Source organism: Rutilus rutilus, assembly GCF_951802725.1.
Source record: "Rutilus rutilus genome assembly, chromosome: 10".
Classification (NCBI taxonomy): domain Eukaryota; kingdom Metazoa; phylum Chordata; class Actinopteri; order Cypriniformes; family Leuciscidae; genus Rutilus; species Rutilus rutilus.
The window spans coordinates 33,259,295-33,280,591 of NC_140215.1; the positions used below are offsets into that span (position 1 = coordinate 33,259,295).

The following is a 21,297-nucleotide window of genomic DNA, read 5'->3' on the forward strand; positions in this document are numbered from 1 at the left end:
AAAAGTGTTTGTTCGTGACTTGCTTTCTCATTTAAGCGCAAAGTCCTGCGGGAACGCGTGCCAGAGCTGTCGTAACGCGCATGCCACGAGATGTGTTTCAGAGGCAGTGTGATGTTGTGCAGGTTCGAGGATTCCCAGCCGTGCGTCTGCGCATAAACAGCAGCAGCGAGTCAAACACTGCCTCGGAAAGGTCATCGCGATCCTCCAGTGAGGGTTCAGCTGATTCTGGAGGAGTGAGGCGCGAGCACATTCACTTGCGCGGAGGTTTTGGACACTGTTGCGATTCTCTTTAGATTCCTTCACCAGGTAAGCGGCTTCCTTCACTTTCAAATGTGTCTGTTGATCATGTCAAGTAAAACCGTAAATTATCCATCTAACAGGTGCTTCACACAGTCATGCGTTCAGTAAATCTCAGTGCCTTCAATCGGTAAAACTGTGTATTATGTCTGGGGAGTTCTCTGGAAAAAAATATATTGCCTATATTTTAACCTAATAATGGCAATCTATATTGCATAAGGACATAAAATCAGGTTTCTATTAATCTTCCAACAGTCATCAATTTCAATCATCCATTCGTCATCTGAATTGAGAAATCAATGTGCACCATTTCTTAATCAATACTTGCGTGTTTGGGCTATTAATCATGACAATGTGTGATTCCTATTATTGGCATGATGATGAGCCAAATCCATTTCTGAGAAAGAAACTTGCAGAGCTGTTTCAGTTCACAGGGATTATTTCAATGCAGACGTCTTAAACGGATCTGACATCTAGCCTACTGATCCACACTTCCAAATAAAGGTCGCAAACGCGGGTCTTGCAGTGATTATATAGAATAACCATTTTGTTTTCCAAAAGAACCTTAAGTGAACTGTTCTTAAAAGAACCAAATCTAAAGAACCCCTTCCCACTATAAAGAACCTTTTGTGGAACGGAAAGGTTCCGTGGATGTTGAAGTTTCTTCGTGGAATCTCAGATTCCAATAAAGAACTTTTATTTTAGTTGCATTCTCAGTAAACAAACAAAACATCATTATCACGTGTTTGTTTGTTCTTGGCTTATCTGACTTATTTAGCGAAGTTATAGCTTAAAAAAAAAAACTAATTAAGGGCTCGGCAACCTGTGTGTGTAGACTGTTAGAAAAGAGGATTCATTCAGGGTTCAATGATTTTAATAGTTTCATTTGAAAGAATCCTTCATGCTGAAATGGGTCTTTGTTAAGGTTCTGTTCTAATGCACTTTACTTTTTCCAGGTCTCTATTTCCAGGAGAACTTCTGCTATTGTTACTACCTTAAGAACTTAAAGTGTTTGAAATGTCTATAGAAAACAATAAAGTGCCACAGACAGGCTATTTGAAACCAACGATGTTTTCTTTTGGGCTATAAGATGTAAAATCTGCTTGAATGTAATAATGATATAAAGAAGCATTGCTTCTGCAGGTGTTGCTGCATTCCTCATGAATCTCCCCTATAGAGTCAGCTTGACTTGTGTTGTCTGCTGAAACAGGAGCGGTTTCTGTGAAAGTGATTGAGGACTTGAACACTTGTGGTGATGGCTGCGTCGGCACCCTCCTCTTCCTCCTCTTCCTCCTCTGGCGGCGATCCGGATCCCAACTCGACAGATTTACGGCCACCTTCCTCAAGTAGGTCCATCACCTTAAACCGCTATTTCACTCCGGCTATTTGCTTTGTGGCCAACGTCATTAATCTTGTCGGCGAGGCGGGAAAACGGCGCTATTCGCTACGCGTCAGGACCAACAAATCACCGCAGCATTGAGCGTCAGACAGGCAGTCAGACAGACAGGCAGACAGTCAGATAGACAGGCAGATAGACAGACTGCAAGACAGGCAGTCAGACAAACAGACAGACAGACAGGCAGGCAGACAGACAGACAGTCCGGCAGACAGTCAGACAGAAAGACAGACCGGCAGACAGACAGACAGACAGACAGACAGACAGGCCGGCAGACAGGCAGTCAGACAGACAGACAGACAGGCATGCAGACAGGCAGTCAGACAGACAGACAGACAGACCGGCAGACAGACAGACAGACAGTCAGACAGACAGACAGGCAGTCAGACAGACAGGAAGTCAGGCAGTCAGGCAGTCAGACAGACAGACAGACAGACCGGCAGACAGACAGACAGTCAGACAGACAGACAGACCGGCAGACAGACAGACAGACATGCAGACAGACAGACAAGCATTCAGACAGACAGGCATGCAGGCAGTCAGACAGACAGACAGGCATGCAGACAGACAAACAGACAGACAGACAGACAGTCAGACAGGCAGTCAGACAGACACACAGACAGTCAGACAGACAGACAGGCAGACAGACAGACAGTCAGACAGACATACATACAGACAGACAGACAGGCAGTCAGACAGACAGACAGGCATGCAGACAGACAGACAGACAGTCAGACAGACAGGCATGCAGGCAGTCAGACAGACAGACAAACAGACAGACAGACAGACAGACAGGCAGACAGACAGACAGGCATGCAGGCAGGCAGGCAGGCAGGCAGTCAGACAGACAGACAAACAGACAGACAGACAGGCAGGCAGGCAGACAGACAGACAGACAGACAGACAGGCAGTCAGACAGACAGACAGGCAGTCAGACTGACAGACAGACAGACAGACAGGCATGCAGGCAGTCAGACAGACAGTCAGACAGGCAGTCAGACAGACACACAGACAGTCAGACAGACCGGCAGACAGACAGTCAGACAGACATACATACATACATACAGACAGACAGTCAGACAGTCAGACAGACAGGCAGGCAGACAGGCAGACAGACAGACAAGCAGGCAGTCAGACAGACAGACAGACAGACAGACAGGCAGTCAGACAGACAGACAGGCATGCAGACAGACAGACAGACAGACAGACAGACAGACAGTCAGACAGACAGTCAGACAGTCAGACAGACAGACCGATGCTGCTATCAGCACTGCTGATGGCCTTTACAGTAAACAGTAAACACACCTGCTCACAGCAATTAGAAAACACAACTCTTATCCATCATTATCCGTTTTAAATATATTTTTGCCTTGCTAGAACAGGTATTGCTGTCATGTATTATTATTATTATTATTATTATTATATTAGGCTATTTTAAATGTATTATTTACAATTATTTATCATTGAAATTACTTATTATTATTATTATTATTATTATCATCATCATTATGAATACAGGACAATTCTATAGCGTCAGTATTGAATTATATATTTTTTGTCATCTCGGTCTACAAGGGAAAAACAGGAGCGAGTCTGTCGTCAGTAGAAGTGTGTAATTGTATGAAGTGCATCTGTAATTGTAGGCAGTGTAAATCAGCACTAATGTCTCGCTGCTCGCTTCAGTGTGATGGCGGAGGCGCCAAGTTCATGACAGCGACAGAAACGGCTCTTCAAAAATTAGTCACGGCATATTGTGACTTCGTGTAGGCTATGCTACGGTAAATAAGCCTCTGAGTCCTATGTTCAGGTTCGGTAATTTAATGACAATAAAATGGTTATTAGTCAGTTATTGAAATGCCTTTTATTTTCAAAAACGTTCACTGATAAGAGTAACATTAAAACATAAAAATGCCAATTTAAAAGAAAAATGTCAGACGGACTTAGAAGTCTTCAATTATAGGCTATATATTTTAATAATATTCTATAAAGTATAGGGTTAGGGTCAGGGTTAGTATACTATAGTATAAAGTATATTTTATCTCACATATTTATTTATTTATTTATTAGGGCTTTTTTATCATTTTCAAAACCGAAAAATGATCTCTATATTCATTCAATAGAATTATCCTCTTGAACTTGAAATGTTTAAGTCTGTCAAACTTTTCAAAATAATATGTTCATAAAGTGGTTAAAATATATCGGCCATTATTTATTTATTTATTGTTTTGGACATTTGTGAAGATTACATTTAGAAATATATAATTTCGTCAGATTTCAAATAATCCTTTTTTTCCCCTACATGCCACTTTTATACCAATGGCAATTATTTACATCAGAATCGCAGTTGAAATCGTTTGAATGCTCCTGAGAGGAATAGAGGAGTTCGCCATTGTGAGGAGAATGAGACGGGAGTGTGTGGTCCGACAGAGATAACGCGCTGGTAAATGGGGCTGAACTCAGGGTTTGGGCCGCAGGGGCGGGGCGGGACCAGATGGAGGCTCTTGTCCTGATCTAGCCTGGTGAATTATGTTTAGCTGCCCACATTAATTTCATATTAGTAGCATAAATGATGGCGCATTTACCGCTTGGGTAAATTTCGGAAGATGGTTTTTAGAGGTTCCGCCGTTTTCTCCCCGTAGACTATGACTGGAGTGGAGTCGCTCATGGATGTACAAGGAAACTTGGAATGAAGATATGCGGTAAGTTGAAAACATTTGATTTTTTTTTTTTTTTACTCCTTTATAAACAAATCAGTGACTAAGATGGACCTGTTTGGTATATGCTTGAAATACTGTGCCAGTAAAAAAAAAAATATATACCACCTAAACTATTGCATTATTTGCATTATGTCTATTAATTGCTTTTTAATGAGCAGACGTGTCATCTAGCGCCCCCTTTTGGTGGTTTCAGCTCTGTCACCCAAGTGGCAGTCAACAGCACCTCAATTAGCCTACCTCAATTATGTAGCATGAATGGAGCAGAAGCCTGCAAATGCGTTTCCTTTTAAAGCCAAATTTAAAGGGGTGAGTGTGTGACTCATGCTGATCATCCGAAACACCGAAGATGCTCTGCAGACTAAATAACCTACCGATGGGGAAAAAACACAACATTCTGAATATTAGAGAATTTGCTTAATGTTGATTTGCTTAAACATAATCACATGATTTAAAGAGAAAATTCCTTCGAAAGGGTTAAAGAATAGCTTTCTTTGCGATTGTTTTAAGAGGTGAGCCGGTAAATCACCCTGTGTCCCAAGAGAATTTATTCTCAATGGAAATCTATTAAATGGCAATTCGTCAAGCCTCTGTTTTGCCGAGATAACATATGCTTTCAAAAGAAATGGTCTTCCATGAATTAGTCGTGCTATAATAAATCGGTTTATGGTTGTGTTTCATTACAGACGAATGGAATATGTAGACCTAAATATAAATTGTCAAATATAAATAACACTTCCTATCAAATTACAATAACATGGATTCAATTTCATCCTATCTGAAAAACGATTTAAATGAAATATTACGCTGTTTTACCATAGGTTGATTTGGCATAGCCTACTTTCATGTCGCTCTCACTGCCGTGGAGAAAGAAGAGTGTTCATAAGCACCGCTTGAATGATCCCATATTGAGCTGAAGATGAAGATGAGGAGAATGAGGAAGCTGCAGCAGAAGACAGAATGAAACAATCTGCAGTGTCGTTCATGCGGATGGAAAGAGCTTCTGTTGTTAAAGACATAATCTGACGTTGTGATAAATCGAATTCCTCTATAATTAATGCAATGTGATGAGATCTTAAAATCTGCTATCACATAGATCTTTTTTTTTTTTTTTTTTTTTTTGCTATAAAGTAGCCTATACTGTTAAAGCCTAACCTATAGAAAAATAAATCATTTTTATTTGTTTTAGCATTTATAAGCTGCGGTGGTCCCTGACATCACCAGTTAGTCTGCGCTCATTTCTGCTTCTCTGTGGTGATGATGATGATGACGATGAAGGTTCATTGGGCATCTAAATCACTGTTATTCTGATGTCATCAGTGGTGACCTCCCCCTTGATAACCTGTGCCATAAATACACATGAGTCGGACAGTACAGCCCAACTGCTCCGATCTCGAAGAGAATTCATTTGTGTTCAATTATCTGCTGCAATGTTTGGGAACGGGGGTCGCTCATTTCAGTCTTCCTCTGTGTGTAATAATGTAGGGTTTTTGCAGAAGAACAATAATGTTGAGGACAAGAGCCGAATTGTCGGGTTTTTTAACGATCAGCAGCCCAAGAGCATTTTAACACGGGACAACGAGCGAGAGTCTGGCTTCAGGCGCACAGAGACTGACTTCTCCAATCTGTACGCGAGAGGTGAGAGACTCAACTTTATTTCCAGACCGTTAGAGAGAAGAAACAGAAGCAGACTTGTAATAAAACAAAGAGTTAAAAACATACCAATATTTTCTCGCACCACAATTTTGCCTTTGGTTTGACAAACAGCATAATAATAGCGTTCTGTCAATTATCAAGCCGACAAATAAATGTATACATTAATTTTTTTTTTTCTGCAGAATCCTAGTACAGTTATTAGGCAACCTGAAGCTTACATAGCCTCACTTTTTTAAACTTAACCCACAAAAGATGCTGGTATATAGTATAATCACCATTATGCGCAGAAAATTCAAAGATTAAGTTTCTTTTTTGCTTTTTAAAATAACTATTTTCTGGTTATTCCATAACTCTTCATAGTATAAAAACATAGAAAATAAAATTTGCATTTGGATACTTATATATTAAGAAGAAAATGTTTATTTTAAATAAAGTTATTTGTGTTTAAGAATAAATAAAAAAAAGGTTCAAAAATGAAAGTCCATGGTTTAAAAGCAGAGAGTGTTACATCAAAGCATGGGTCTATATATAGTTTGTCAAACCAAAAGTAAATTCACAAGTTCTCATTGTTGTAGTACGAGTAGATTTTTCTTAAACTTGATCTGTTTATAGAGTTTGTGTATTTCTTCCTTAAATGATTTGTAAAATATCTTTCTGCCAGAAGATTTGACAAAAATGTCACCATGATTTACATTTATGTCAATGCTTTGCATGAATTACCTTTATGACATTCATGTAACATTATTTTCATTTAAAATATTCTGCTTTGCACTCATAATACAAAAATATATATAAATGACATATTATACATGACAAACAATAACATATAATTACATATAACAAGAAAACAAAAACATTTGGTAACACTTTATTTTAGTGTCTTGTCTTATGCATAATTACATGCAACTAACCCTAAACTAAACCCTAACCCTATAGTAGTTCATTATTATTACTCCTTAATTACACTGTAACAAGGACACCTTAAAATAAAGTGTAACCAACATTTGTGTAGAACAGCAATTTGACTGATAAAAGTGTGTAACGAAATGTGTCACAGATCTGCTTCCTGCTAAAAATGGAGAGGAGTACACCATGCAGTTCCTGCTGGAGGTGGTGGAGATCCTCACTAACTATGTGCGGAAGACCTTCGACAGATCCACAAAAGTGCTGGACTTCCATCATCCGCACCAGCTGCTGGAGGGCATGGAGGGCTTCAACTTAGAGCTGTGTGATCAGCCCGAGAGCCTGGAGCAGATCCTGGTGGACTGCAGGGACACGCTCAAATACGGAGTCCGGACAGGTGACGTGCTCTTTCAGTCCTGTTGAATAGGAGAAAAAAAGCGTCAGTATCATATTCTCTCCTCCTTTCTCTTTCCCTGCAGGTCACCCAAGGTTTTTTAACCAGTTGTCTTCAGGTCTAGACATCATTGGCTTAGCTGGAGAGTGGCTAACCTCCACTGCCAACACTAACATGTGAGTTCCAGCTTCCTTCCATTCACTTGTGATTTTGTAACGTTTCGAGGAAGATTATGACGAGGCAAGGCGAGATGACGGATCTTTAGCAGCATAAACATTCATTATACTGCGGGACTGTTGAATGCTTGACTCTGATTGGTTGACGAATGTTCTAAGGTATGCAGGTCTTGACCGCATTACAGTTCCATATCACTTCGCCAAATTATTTCAGTTATTTCAAAGGTCCTTACAGACAACAACAGCAAAAGAAACAAAACCCACAGCGAAACTGATCCAGCAAATAAATATAGTAAACAACAGGATAAAAACCACAAATTATTTCCATGTTTTTTGCCACAAAATTACATTTTATTATGTACGGACAGCACATTCTCTCTTTCTCCCGCTCTCTTTCCCACTCAATACGCACACACAAACTAATATTTTATCAGTAAAACCGTTTAGCAACTTTAGCAAAGCTACATGACATTTCTCACTAGCGAGGTAATAACGGCGCTGTTCTTGAAGCAGATAAACGTACAGATTCACTATTAGTAGAGACGCTGATCCCGAACACTGTTAAGAGACACACAGACTTTGGTAATTCACACGTTTAATATCTCTCTCTCTCTTTCTCGTCTGCTATCAATGGCTCAAGTCTCCGTTGCTAATTCCAAAACGTCATTTTAGAGTAGTAATGGAGGCGAGGGATTAGATGTGTAAGAAATTAGTCCTATACACATGAGCATTTTAAGGACAAAAACCTGACAAATGCCTTGAAAAACATCATCTGAACAATGTCTTGAGGTGTGGTAACCGTAGTATAAACTGAATAATTGACTCCGGTCCATTGAATTATTGAAAAAAAATGCACACCCGAGGTGAAACGGCCACTAGGAAAAAACTGAGAGAACTGAGGGCAATATATACACACAAGATAATGAGCTGAAAGGAAACAGGTGACAGATAATCAATGAACTAATGAATAACCATGACAACCGATGAGAATGCGATACAAACTAAAAATCCATGGAAGGATTTCATTTGAGGGAGTAAATTAATTTGACCAAATTAGCCTCTTTAGCAATGTGACCATGTAAGACTGTATTTACACTGGCTATGAAGTTTTACAGTGCTTGCAAGACAGAACTGCACGTATATTCCCCAAACTAATCTAAATAGGGCTTGTTATGAAGCCTTAACCCTGTGTATTAAAAATTCGACCATTAACTTTAGATCTGCTTTTTTTTTTTTAAAAGAACTATGTTTAAAAACAGATTGCAGTTTGAACGTTGAACATTCAAATTGACATCAGTGACAGTGCATATTCAGTGTTTAAACATAAAGTCATCTTTACATCATGCACAGCTGACAGAAAACATGACTGTGCTGATGCAGCATTTCATTTACAGAGAATCAAAAACATACATTTAAACTATGCCTAAAGCTTAGGAAAAGCATATAAAGAGTAATGTTGCTCTACTGGAGACTGGAATGAAATTTGTCCTGTGATTGGCACTTACCTGAGTGTGCTGAAAACATAATAGTTTTCAGCAGAAAAGCTCCAGTGATATGTGACGGAGTGTTTTGAGACAGCGTGCAGATGGAAACTTCCAGAATGTAGAGTAACACCTTATTGGTCAAGGCTAATTTACACACAGTGCCAGCTGAGCCTCCGACACAATACACACCCCCATCATCCCTTACACTCATCCATCTATCTAACCATCCATCCATTCCTCCACTCATCCTAAAGCAGACTGGTATTTGTGAGAAATATTTGACAGTCAAATGACATGGATGGCTGGAATGGTCTAATGACTCTATTGTCAGATTACAAAACTAAAAGGAAGTTTAATTCTACTCTCTGAGTATTTTTATTGGTCCACTGGGATGTTCTTCATTGATGGGAGGACAACAGCAGTGAATACCCTGGCCTTGTTTGACCTCTGAGGGTCAGAGATTTAATGATGTCTTTCACAGTCCATGCCCAAATTCTCCTTTGATCAATAGTCAACTCAAGTCAAGTCACCTTCATTTATACAGCGCTTTTAACAATATGGACTGTTTCAAAGCAGCTTTACAGTGATAATAGGAAATTAAAGTAACAGAGATTGATTTGGCTTTACAGCAGCTCTAGAATAAAGTTATTGTCCATCTAAAGTTAGTTTGCTGGATCCTGGATCCGGCAGACTGTGGTAAACCTCGAGATAAACAGAGAGACTAATGGTAGACGCCATTCTTCTTATGATGTAACGAGTACATCAGGATTCATGGGGAGTGTTCCCGGTTCCGGCTGACCTGATCTATGCAGCCTAACATTGAATTATAGAAGTTTATAATGTGTTATGTGTATGCTAGATCAAAGAGATGTGTTTTTAGTCTAGATTTGAACTGACAGAGTGTGTCTGCTTCCCGGACAACGTTAGGAAGACTGTTCCAGAGTTTTGGTGCTAAATAGGAGAAGGATCTACCGCCAGCAGTCGATTTTGATATTCTAGGTATTATCAACTGGCCGGAATTTTGAGATCGTAATAGACGTGAAGGACTATAATGCGTTAAGAGCTCGCTCAAGTACTGCGGAGCTAAAGCATTTAGTGCTTTGTAAGTAATCAGCTATATTAAAAAATGTATAGTGTTTAATAGGGATCCAATGCAGTGTTGATAGAACCGGGCTAATATGGTCATACTTCCTGGTTCTGGTAAGAACTCAAGCTGCTGCGTTTTGGACCAGCTGTAGTTTATTTAGTAAGCATGCAGGGCAACCACCCATAAGAGCATTACAATAATCTAGCCTTGAGGTCATGAACGCATGAAAATGCGGTTTTACAGATACTAGAAACGTGACTTTCAAATGAAAGATTGGTATCAAAGAGCACACCCAGGTTCCTAACCGACAACGAAGGTTTGACAGAGCAGCCATCAAGTGTTAGACAGTATTCTAGGTTATTACGTGAGGACGTTTTTTGTCCAATAATGAAATTACTAGTCATCCAGTTTTTTATATCAGCTATGCATTCCGTTAATTTTGTGAATTGTTAAATTTCGTCTGGGCGTGAAGAAATATAGAGCTGAGTATCATCAGCATAACAGTGAAAACTAATGCCATGCTTCCTAATGATATCTCCCAATGGTAGCATGTACAGAGTGAACAGCAACGGTCCTAATACTGAGCCTTGTGGTACACCATACTGAACTTTTGATTGATAAGACATCTCTTCATTTAATGCTACAAACTGATAACGGTCAGAGAAGTATGATTTAAACCATGCTATTGCAATTCCACTAATGCCAACATAATTTTCGAGTCTATTTAAAATAATGTTGTGGTCAATAGTATCAAATGCAGCACTAAGATCGAGTAACACTAATAGAGAGATACAACCACGATCGGATGATAAGAGCAAATCATTTGTGACTCTAATGAGAGCTGTCTCAGTACTATGATACAGTCTAAATCCTGACTGAAAACCTTTCTAGAAAGGAACATAGTTGTGAGGATACCGCCTTTTCTAGTATCTTTGACAGAAAAGGTAGATTCGAGATCGGCCTGTAATTCTACTAACTATTCAACTAATTCTGTAGGATCAAGTTTAATTAATAATATTAAGAAGAGGATCTATGACATCTGGAAGCATCTCTTTCAATAGTTTAGTCAGTATAGGGTATAACATACATGTTGTCGATTTAGATGATTTAACGAGTTTAGACAATTCCTTCTCTCCTATAGCAATGAATGAATCGAATTTTTCCCTCTGATGCAATACTGTAGTACATGGTTGCATAGTTATAAATTTCTCCCTGATATTATCAATCTTGTAAGTAAATAAGTTCATAAAGTCATTACTGCTGTGCTGTTTGGAAACGTCCGGTGTTGGAGCTTTATTTTTCGTTAATTTAGCGACTGTTTCAAATAAATACCTAGGGTTTTGTTTATTTCTTCTAATAGGGTTGAAAAATAGTTTTTAAGTCCTCTCTGTACGCAATCGTGCTCTCTTTCCATGAAATGCGAAAATACTCTAGTTTTGTTTTCTTCCAGTTGCGCTCCATTTTTCTGGCTGCTCTCTTAAGGGCCCGAGTGTGCTCGTTTTACCACGGCGTTGGACTATTTTCTTTAATCTTCTTTAAGCGCAAAGTAGCAACTGTGTCTAAAGTGCTGGAAAAGAAAGAGTTAAAAGTTTCTGTCGCAATATCGAGTTCTTCTAAGCTATCCGGGATGCTGAGATGATGAAACTGATCAGGAATATTATTAATAAAGCAATCTTTAGTAGTAGAAGTGATAGGTCTAACATATCTCTATCACTGAGTCGGCTTTGTAGCCTTGGCTAAATGAAATTTACACGAGACTAGATAATGATCTGAGATGTCATCGCTCTGCTGCAGAATTTCAACGGCATCAACATTGATTCCATGTGATAATATTAGATCTAGAGTATGATTACGACAATGAGTAAGTCCTGACACGTGTTGTCTAACTCCAGTAGAGTTAAGAATGTATTTTAATGCTAATCCCAATGCATCTTTTTATCGTTATCCACATATATATTAAAATCACCAACAATTAGGACTTTATCTGCAGCCAGTACTAACGGTGATAGAAAATTAGCAAATTCTTTGATAAAGTCTGTATGGTGCCCTGGTGGCCTGTATACAGTAGCCAGCACAAATCTCAAACGTATCATTTACATTAGATAGTGTTACATTAAGCACCAACACTTCAAAAGAATTATATTTAAAACTAGACTTCTCAGTAATTCTGAAGATATTACTATAAATTACAGCAACACCTCCCCCTTTGCCTTTCAGACGAGGTTCATGTTTATAACAATAATTTTGCGGGGTGGACTAATTTAAAGTAATGTAATCGTCTGGTTTTAGCCAGGTTTCTGTCAAACACAGAACATCTAGGTTATAGTCAAGTCAAGTCATCTTCATTTATATAGCGCTTTTAACAATGTAGATTGTCTCAAAGCAGCTTCACAGAGATAAATGTATAATATAACGTAAGATTGTTTTGGCTTTATAGCGGTTCTTTAATAAAGTTATTTTCCAGCTAAAGTTAGTTTTGATTGATTCGCTTCCGTCGCAACGATCATTTGTTTTTAAATTAGGGCCGCCAAGACGACACCATTCTCTCTACACAGACTTTAAACGCGAACCTGTGAGAAACGCTGATGGCGTTCAGATGCACATTAAGAACGAGTTCTATAGTTATGTGCGTTTGAATATATGTGTGCAGGTTTGGAATTCCCTACAAACCAAACCTAAACAAATTACTGGTGTTTCCTTATAGTTTTGATTCAGAATTTTATTTTATTTTATCAATTCGGGGTAGATACGCAAATTGAGTTTTCCCGACGACGCGTTATCTGTAGAGTGGGAAAGGGATCCTCCATAGGGAGAGACTAGTTGGCCCTTCAGCACTGCATTGACATCGGGTCCAGGCGAAGGTCCTTCATCAGATCTGGAAACGGCCTGGATCCGGCAGGCTGCGGGAAAACCTTGGGATAAACAAAGACACTAAAATTAGCGTAGATGCCATTCTTCTCATGATGTAACAAGTACATCAGGATTTATGGGAAGTGTTCCCGGTTCCAGCTGACCTAATCTATGCAGCCTAATATTGAATTATAGAAGTCTATAATGTATTATGTGAACGCTATGTCAAAGAGATGTGTCTTTAATCTAGATTTGAACTGACAGAGTGTGTCTGCTTCCCGGACAATGGTAGGAAGGCTGTTCCAAAGTTTTGGTGCTAAATAGGAAAAGGATCTACCGCCAGCAGTCGATTTAGATATTCTAGGTATTATCAACTGGCCGGAATTTTGAGATCGCAATAGACGTGAAGGAGTATAATGCGTTAAGAGCTCGCTCAAGTACCGCGGAGCTAAACCATTTAGTGCTTTGTAAGTAATCAGCAATATTTTAAAATTGATGCGATGTTTAATAGGGAGCCAGTGCAGTTTTGACAGAACCGGGCTAATATGGTCATACTTCCTGGTTCTGGTAAGAACTCGAGCTGCTGCGTTTTGGACCAGCTGTAGTTTGTTTATTAAGCGTGCAGGGCAACCACCCAGTAGAGCATTACAATAATCTAGCCTTGAGGTCATGAACGCATGGACTAATTGTTCCGCATTTGTCAATGAGAGCATATGACGTAATTTAGATATATTTTTAAGATGGAAAAATGCGGTTTTACAGATACTAGACACGTGACTTTCAAATGAAAGATTGGTATCAAAGAGCACACCCAGGTTCCTAACCGACGACGAAGACTTAACAGAGCAGCCATCAAGTGTTAGACAGTATTCTAGGTTATTACGTGAGGAAGTTTTTTGTCCAATAATTAGAATCTCTGTTTTTTCAGAATTTAGAAGTAGGAAATTACGAGTCATCCAGTTTTTTATATCAGCTATGCATTCTGTTAATTTAGTGAATTGGTAAGTTTCGTTAGGTTTTGAAGAAATATAGAGCTGAGTATCGTCGGCATAACAGTGGAAGCTAATTCCATGTTTCCTAATAATATCTCCTAATGGCAGCATGTACAGAGTGAACAGCAGCGGTCCTAGTACTGAGCCCTGTGGTACGCCATACTGAACTTGTGATTGATAAGACATCTCTTCATTTACTGCTACAAACTGATAACGGTCAGATAAGTATGATTTAAACCATGCTAGTGCAATTCCACTAATGCCAACATAGTTTTCTAGTCTATTTAAAAGAATGTCGTGGTCAATGGTGTCAAACGCAGCACTAAGATCGAGTAACACTAATAGAGAGACACAACCATGATCGGATGATAAGAGCAAATCATTTGTTACTCTAACGAGAGCAGTCTCAGTACTATGGTATGGTCTAAATCCGGACTGAAAATCCTCGCAGATATCATTTCTTTCTAGAAAGGAACATAGTTGTGAAGATACTGCCTTTTCTAGTATCTTTGACAGAAAGGGTAGATTCGAGATCGGCCTGTAATTGACTAATTCTGAAGGATCAAGTTGCATTTTTTTAACAAGCGGTTTAATCATAGCCAGCTTAAAGTTTTTTGGTACGTATCCTAGAGACAAAGAGGAATTAATGATATTAAGAAGAGGATCTATGACCTCTGGAAGCATCTCTTTCAGTAGCTTAGTCGGTATAGGGTCTAACATACATGTTGTAGATTTAGATGATTTAACGAGTTTAGTAAATTCTTCCTCTCCTATAGCAATGAATGAATCAAATTTTTCCTCAGGGAGACTACAATGCACTGCCTGATGCGATACTGTAGTAGACGGTTGCATAGTTATAATTTTATCCCTGATATTATCAATCTTATAAGTGAAGAAGTTCATAAAGTCATTACTGCTGTGCTGCTTGGAACCTTCTGTGTTTGAAGCTTTCTTTTTCGTTAGTTTAGCCACTGTTTCAAATAAATACCTAGGATTATGTTTATTTTCTTCTAATAGGTTTGAAAAATAAGCAGATCTAGCAGCTTTTAAAGCCTCTCTGTAAGCAATCGAGCTCTCTTTCCATGAAATGCGAAATACCTCTAATTTTGTTTTCTTCCAGTTGCGCTCCATTTTTCTGGCTGCTCTCTTAAGGGCCCGAGTGTGCTCGTTGTACCACGGCGTTGGATTATTTTCTTTAATCTTCTTTAAGCGCAAAGGAGCAACTGTGTCTAAAGTGCTGGAAAAGAGAGAGTTAAAAGTTTCTGTTGCAATATCAAGTTTTTCTAAGCTATCCGGGATGCTAAAATGATGAAACTGATCAGGAAGATTATTAATAAAGCAATCTTTAGTAGCAGAAGTGATAGGTCTAACATATTTGTAACACGGAGTCGGCTTTGCAGCCTTGGCTAAATGTAATTTACACGAGACTAGATAATGATCTGAGATGTCATCGCTCTGCTGCAGAATTTCAACGGCATCAACATCTATTCCATGTGATATTATTAGATCTAGAGTATGATTACGACGATGAGTAGGTCCTGACACGTGTTGTCTAACTCCAATTGAGTTTACAATGTCTTTAAATGCCAATCCCAATGCATCTTTTTCATTATCGATGTGTATATTAAAATCACCAACAATTAGTACTTTATCTGCAGCCAATACTAACTCTGATAGAAAGTCCGCAAATTCTTTGATAAAGTCTGTATGGTGCCCTGGTGGCCTGTATACAGTAGCCAGCACAAATCTCAAACGTGATTTATCATTTTTACTATATATTTTTACATTAAGCACTAACACTTCAAAAGAATTATATTCGAAACTTGATTTCTTAGTGGTTTTGAAAATATTACTATAAATTACAGCAACACCACCCCCTTTGCGTTTCAGACGGGGTTCATGTTTATAACAGTAATCTTGCGGGGTGGACTCATTTAAAGTAATGTAATCGTTTGGTTTTAGCCAGGTTTCTGTCAAACACAGCACATCTAGGTTATTATCTGAAATCATATCATTAACAATGAGTGCTTTTGAAGTAAGCGATCGAATATTCAGCAACCCAAGCTTTATCATTTGCTCATCTGTATTATAGCTGTTTTTTATTTGTTGAACATCAATTAAATTTTTAACCTTAGATAGGTTTAAACATTTTTTGGATTTCCAAAATCGGGGAACAGACACAGTCTCTATATGATGATAGCTAGGTGAAAGAGGCTCTATGTGATGGGATTTATCTGACCTGGGTGACGCGAGGCCGCTAGCAGACGGTTGGTTTAGCCAGTCTGTCTGCTTCCTGACCTGGTGCCCAATTTGTCATGTTTGAGCTCTAAGACTATGAGCCATATTACTAGATAGAAGAGCAGCACCATCCCAGGAGGGATGAATACCATCTCTTTTCAACAGGTCAGGTTTGCCCCAAAAACTTTTCCAATTGTCTATGAATTCTATATTATTACACGGACACCACTCAGACAGCCAGCGATTCAGTGAACACAATCTACTAACTATCTCATCACTCCTGCGAACAGGAAGGGGGCCAGAGCAAATTACAGTGCCTGACATCGTACTTGCAAGTTCACACACCTCTTTAATATTAATTTTGGTGATCTCCGACTGGCGGAGTCGAACATCATTAGTGCCGACATGAATAATGATCTTAGAGAATTTACGATTAGCATTAGCCAGCACTTTTAAATTTGCTTTGATGTCAGGCGCTCTGGCTCCCGGCAAACATGTGACTATGTTCGCTGGTGTCTCTATTTTCACGTTCCGTGTGATCGAATCACCAATTACTAGGGCACAATCAACAGAATTCTCAGTGGGTGTTTCACTGAGCGGGGCAAATCGATTTGTTGTGGTAATCGGAACGGAAGAGTGGTTTTTTGATCCGCGACTAGAGCGATCCCTCACTGTCACCCATTTGCCCGGCTGCTCAGGCACTACTTCAGCTGGAACCGAATCATGTAAAGAGTTCACTATGCTAGGCGCATCCAAAATAGTATCTAAAGCTCTAGCACTCTTACTATCCTCAATTAAAGTTTGGATGCGTGTCTCTAATTCTGAAATCTTCTCTGTCAGCCTAACTGTCTCCTTACATTTATCACATATAAATCCTACATTGCCAACAGAGAAGTCTATGCTAAACATGTGACATGAAGTGCAGGTGACAATAACAGGACAAGACATTACTCACCGTGTTTGTTGACTGATTATTACTTACCTGAGCTTTTATGAACTCAAAGGCGCGAGCGCGCGAGAGAAAAAATAAATAAATAAAACAGCTGAGCGCACGGGTGGCGCGTTAACAGGCTAGCAGTAGCGAATTAGCGTGTTGTGTTAGTAGTAACGGATGCTAGCGATGTCAATCTGAGATGTTGGGTAAGCTGTATTTAGTATAAACAACTACAAATTGTAGTAAATGATGGTTCAAAACAAAGAAATACGAGGCTAAGACGGAGCTTACAGCACCGAGGCAAACACACTCACAGCAGGCAGCGAGGCAGACAGGAGCAATCGATCATAATTATATAATATATAAGATTATAATCTGTGATCATATCATTAACAATAAGTGCTTTTGAAGTAAGGGATCGAATATTCAGCAACCCGAGCTTTATCATTTGTTCATCCGTATTATATATGCTTTTTATTTGTTGAACATCCATTAAATCTCTATATGATGATATCTAGGTAAAAGAGTATCTGTGTTTGGATTTATCTGACCTTGGTGACGTGAGACAGCTAGCAGACGGTCGATTTAGCCAGTCTGTCTGCCTCCTGACCTGAGCCCCAATTCATGTTTGAGCTCGAAGACTATGTGCCAATAAAATATTTACTCCTCATCCTCAGATGTACTTCCCTCTTCCCCAAATTACTGATCCTGTGGATTTTAAGGGGCTGTATTGTGTGACACTCCTAATGCCTATAATGGCCAACAGTCAGTTTTATGATTGAACTAATAGTTTTATAAAAGCAGCAAATGAACAGAAGGTTTTATTCCAGGGATAGATACACGGTTTGCTTCTTTTATCAGTCCTTAAAATTTGGTTTAAAACAGATATTGAAAAATTTCAGTTCATAAAATACTTGTGGAAATGTGTGTGTGTATATATATATATATATATATATATATACTGTATATATAATGTAGTGCTGTCAGTCTATTAAAAATAACATTACAATAAATGTTAAAAACACTGCAGTTAATCACACCTAACATTAAAGTTTTTTATATATTTTTATATTGTAATACTTTCACATTTAATCTCCAAAATTATGTAGAAACAACATAAATATAGTATATTTTAAATGTTTGTGTAATGGCATCTTTTTACTAAGCACTATGAATGAAGGCCAGTATCACTGATACCAGTCTGCTACTGATGTCTCTATTAAATGGATTTTTTTTTTCTCTCAATTTTAGCCATTAATTATAACCATTCAACATTACAGTAATTCAAAGCTATCGTTTTTTCAACATAGTTTTAAAAAATATGACAAAAAAGTTATTGTTTTCATCAGTTTCTGACCTTGTAAACAGTGCTTTAAGATTATCAGGTTGGTCAGGTAAATATACAGAAATCGAATAATCAAACACTGCATAAATTCTTCACTGCATGAATTATTAATTAAATTTAGATTAATCCTTATTAAAAGCTACAAAAGTTATTCCATCAAGAGCAGTGAGTGATTTTCTCTTTGGCCGTTTCTCAATATGCGTTCTTGTCTGTACTTGTGTTCTTGTGGTTCTTGTGAAACGTCATCAGTCGCTGCCTAAGAACTGTTCAAATTCAAAGTTCACATCTAGCCAAGTACAGTTCAAATCCCCGGATGTGTTCTTGATCCGCCCCTTTTACCGAGGATACATCGAGAGGTGACTTGTGCAGGCTTGAGTTAGCCATGTATCCCAGAATGCATTTCGCACCAACCAGCAAAAGCGTCAATAGCAGAGGGGAAAACCCGCGTAATTTAAAAATACGACTGTTAATGTGTCACGAAATGTAGTTTTAAGAGTATTTCAGGCAAGAATGTAGTTGTTTAAAGCTCAAATCTGTGTTTTATTTATAAAGATAGCAACTATTTGTAAAATTGAACTGAAGTTTTTGGAGTTCATTAACCCCGCCGAAAACAGCCTTGGTCCTTCTGACATTTGCCACTGGCTCTGATGTGTCTGTAGTGGTTAAACATGAGATATAATTTGTCTTGTGTATATCAAACAGCCGATCTTTGGTCTCATGAATCTATAATTTGTGGGCAAAGTGAAGTTTCATAACTTTATATATTTAGGCTATTTAACTCTAGCATTGTAGCCTACTAGAGCTCTGAATTTGTACGTTTGACTGAATTGTTTTCTTTATTTTTTATTGTATAAGAATATATATATTCTTATACCTTTTACTTATACTTTTGTAATGGCTATTATTGATCATTAAAACTGACATTTAACAAAAAGAGACAGGGTTGTGTTTTATGACATTTAATTTTATTACAGTGAGTACATATGCACATATTGCCTGACCAACATGTTAATATGTTTAATATTTTTAAAATGTAAACGAAAAGAGGCAGGGTTGTGTTTTATATTTCGTTTTGTTATTAATATACATGCAGCCTGAACCACATTTGTGTGACTATTAATATGTTTAATTTTTTTTTTTTTTTAAAGAAAACGAAAAGGGGCTGAGTGGTGTTTTATAACATATTTAACAATTTTATTGTTACCTAAAATTAGGAAACCGGAGTAGTCAGAGAGAGCTGAGTGACGCTATCAAGAACACTGCTGTTCCATTTGTAGAATTACTGGCAAGTCCGAATTACCAACGACTCAAATCCGAACTTTGCGTACTTGTTTATTGAGAAACACCTTTTGTTCTTTGATAACATTAATGACATGACATGCCGGTTTATTAGGCTGCTGTCACTTTAAGACGCACATGGCACAGATCTGACACACATCCTATTTTCTCACAACTCTTTATGTTCATTTAACACTTTTTAGCTCGACAAAATGCGAATTTTGACAGTTTTTGTCCGTTTAAGCACGAAAGTCTGTTCAAGCAGCATTAACACATTAATGCTGACATATATAATCTACCTTTAAAACAGCAATTTTATATGGAGATGGCACAAAAAATGCCAAATTATCTCTGCTAGAGAATTGCACTTTTGACACTAAACCTCACTGTTACTAATGCTGCCTTCACGTGCTATCGGAAATGTCGTTCTTCCTACTTCTGAAGTTGTGATTACGAGCTCATCGCATTACAGTTTTGACTTGAGAAGGCGTTCATGTCCTATTTTTTAATTAGGAAACTAGTATTTACGATAATGATTTCCCCATGTGACAACTAGCCCCGGTCTGCCCTAGTATTTGACTTCACCTTTCATGTTTGCACATGTTCCTGCTGTCAGTAAATTATATGTCAGTACTGTTTATATTGATTAGACAGAACTGCTTGAGCACCTGACATTTGCATGTACTAATGAGCTGCTCATCATTGCTAATCACCGCGGAGGATTATTGACTGGTGCTAAAAGGCTGAAGATGCCTCAGAATGATTCTGTGATGGATTGAACAGACTTACATAAATACAGTACAGTTAGTGAATTAGGCTACCTCCTGCCGTCAAGACACTCATTAATGTGTGTGTGTATGTGTGTTTACAGGTTCACATATGAGATTGCACCAGTGTTTGTACTGATGGAACAGCTCACCCTGAAGAAAATGCGAGAGATTATTGGCTGGCCAAATGGAGAGGGCGATGGAATTTTCTCACCAGGTATGGCCTTTTAATCCACAGAATAATGAAGAATTCATAAATTAAATTAAATTGTTAAAACTGCGTCAATTTTAAATGCAATTCAAATACATGAATCTTAAATTTAGGCCTAAATGTCTTTTTCTGAATGAGATATGAAAGGAAACCTTATGAGAAGCCAAGACTGGATGGAGGAGCCCGTCTACATTTGGCTGCCATGTTAAAACAAATTTTTGCAGACAATTATGAACGCATGCATGCACAAATTTAAATTTGACCCAATAAAATTCAGTCACAGAATAATTCTGATAATATCGACTAAATCATTTGTTATTCAATTTAAGACACATGTAAATGTATCTGTCTGTTCTTGAGATTATAAGTACACAATGTTGATTACAGACCTACTCATCAGTTAAATGTAGCAAAATGTTTGTTCCTGCAGGAGGAGCGATCTCAAACATGTACAGCGTGATGGTGGCGCGGTATAAACACTATCCTGAGGTTAAAATCAAAGGCATGGCAGCGGTTCCCAGACTGGTGCTGTTCACCTCAGAGCATGTAGGTCATTCACTCTCTCTCTCTCTCTC

At 38.4% G+C, this 21,297-nt stretch overlaps 1 protein-coding gene across 1 annotated transcript in view; it reads left to right on the forward strand.

The window, feature by feature from the left end:
* Positions 1–203: 203 nt before the first annotated feature.
* Positions 204–21,297, forward strand: part of gad1a (glutamate decarboxylase 1a) — a 38,363-nt gene continuing 17,269 nt past the window's right edge. Inside the window, exons 1-8 of the mRNA XM_084420756.1 lie at positions 204–306; positions 1,508–1,643; positions 4,333–4,392; positions 5,893–6,045; positions 7,121–7,363; positions 7,446–7,536; positions 20,616–20,728; positions 21,153–21,268. Coding sequence (XP_084276882.1) covers positions 1,553–1,643; positions 4,333–4,392; positions 5,893–6,045; positions 7,121–7,363; positions 7,446–7,536; positions 20,616–20,728; positions 21,153–21,268 — 867 coding nt within the window. The 5' untranslated portion in view covers positions 204–306; positions 1,508–1,552. The remainder of the gene's footprint in view (positions 307–1,507; positions 1,644–4,332; positions 4,393–5,892; positions 6,046–7,120; positions 7,364–7,445; positions 7,537–20,615; positions 20,729–21,152; positions 21,269–21,297) is intronic.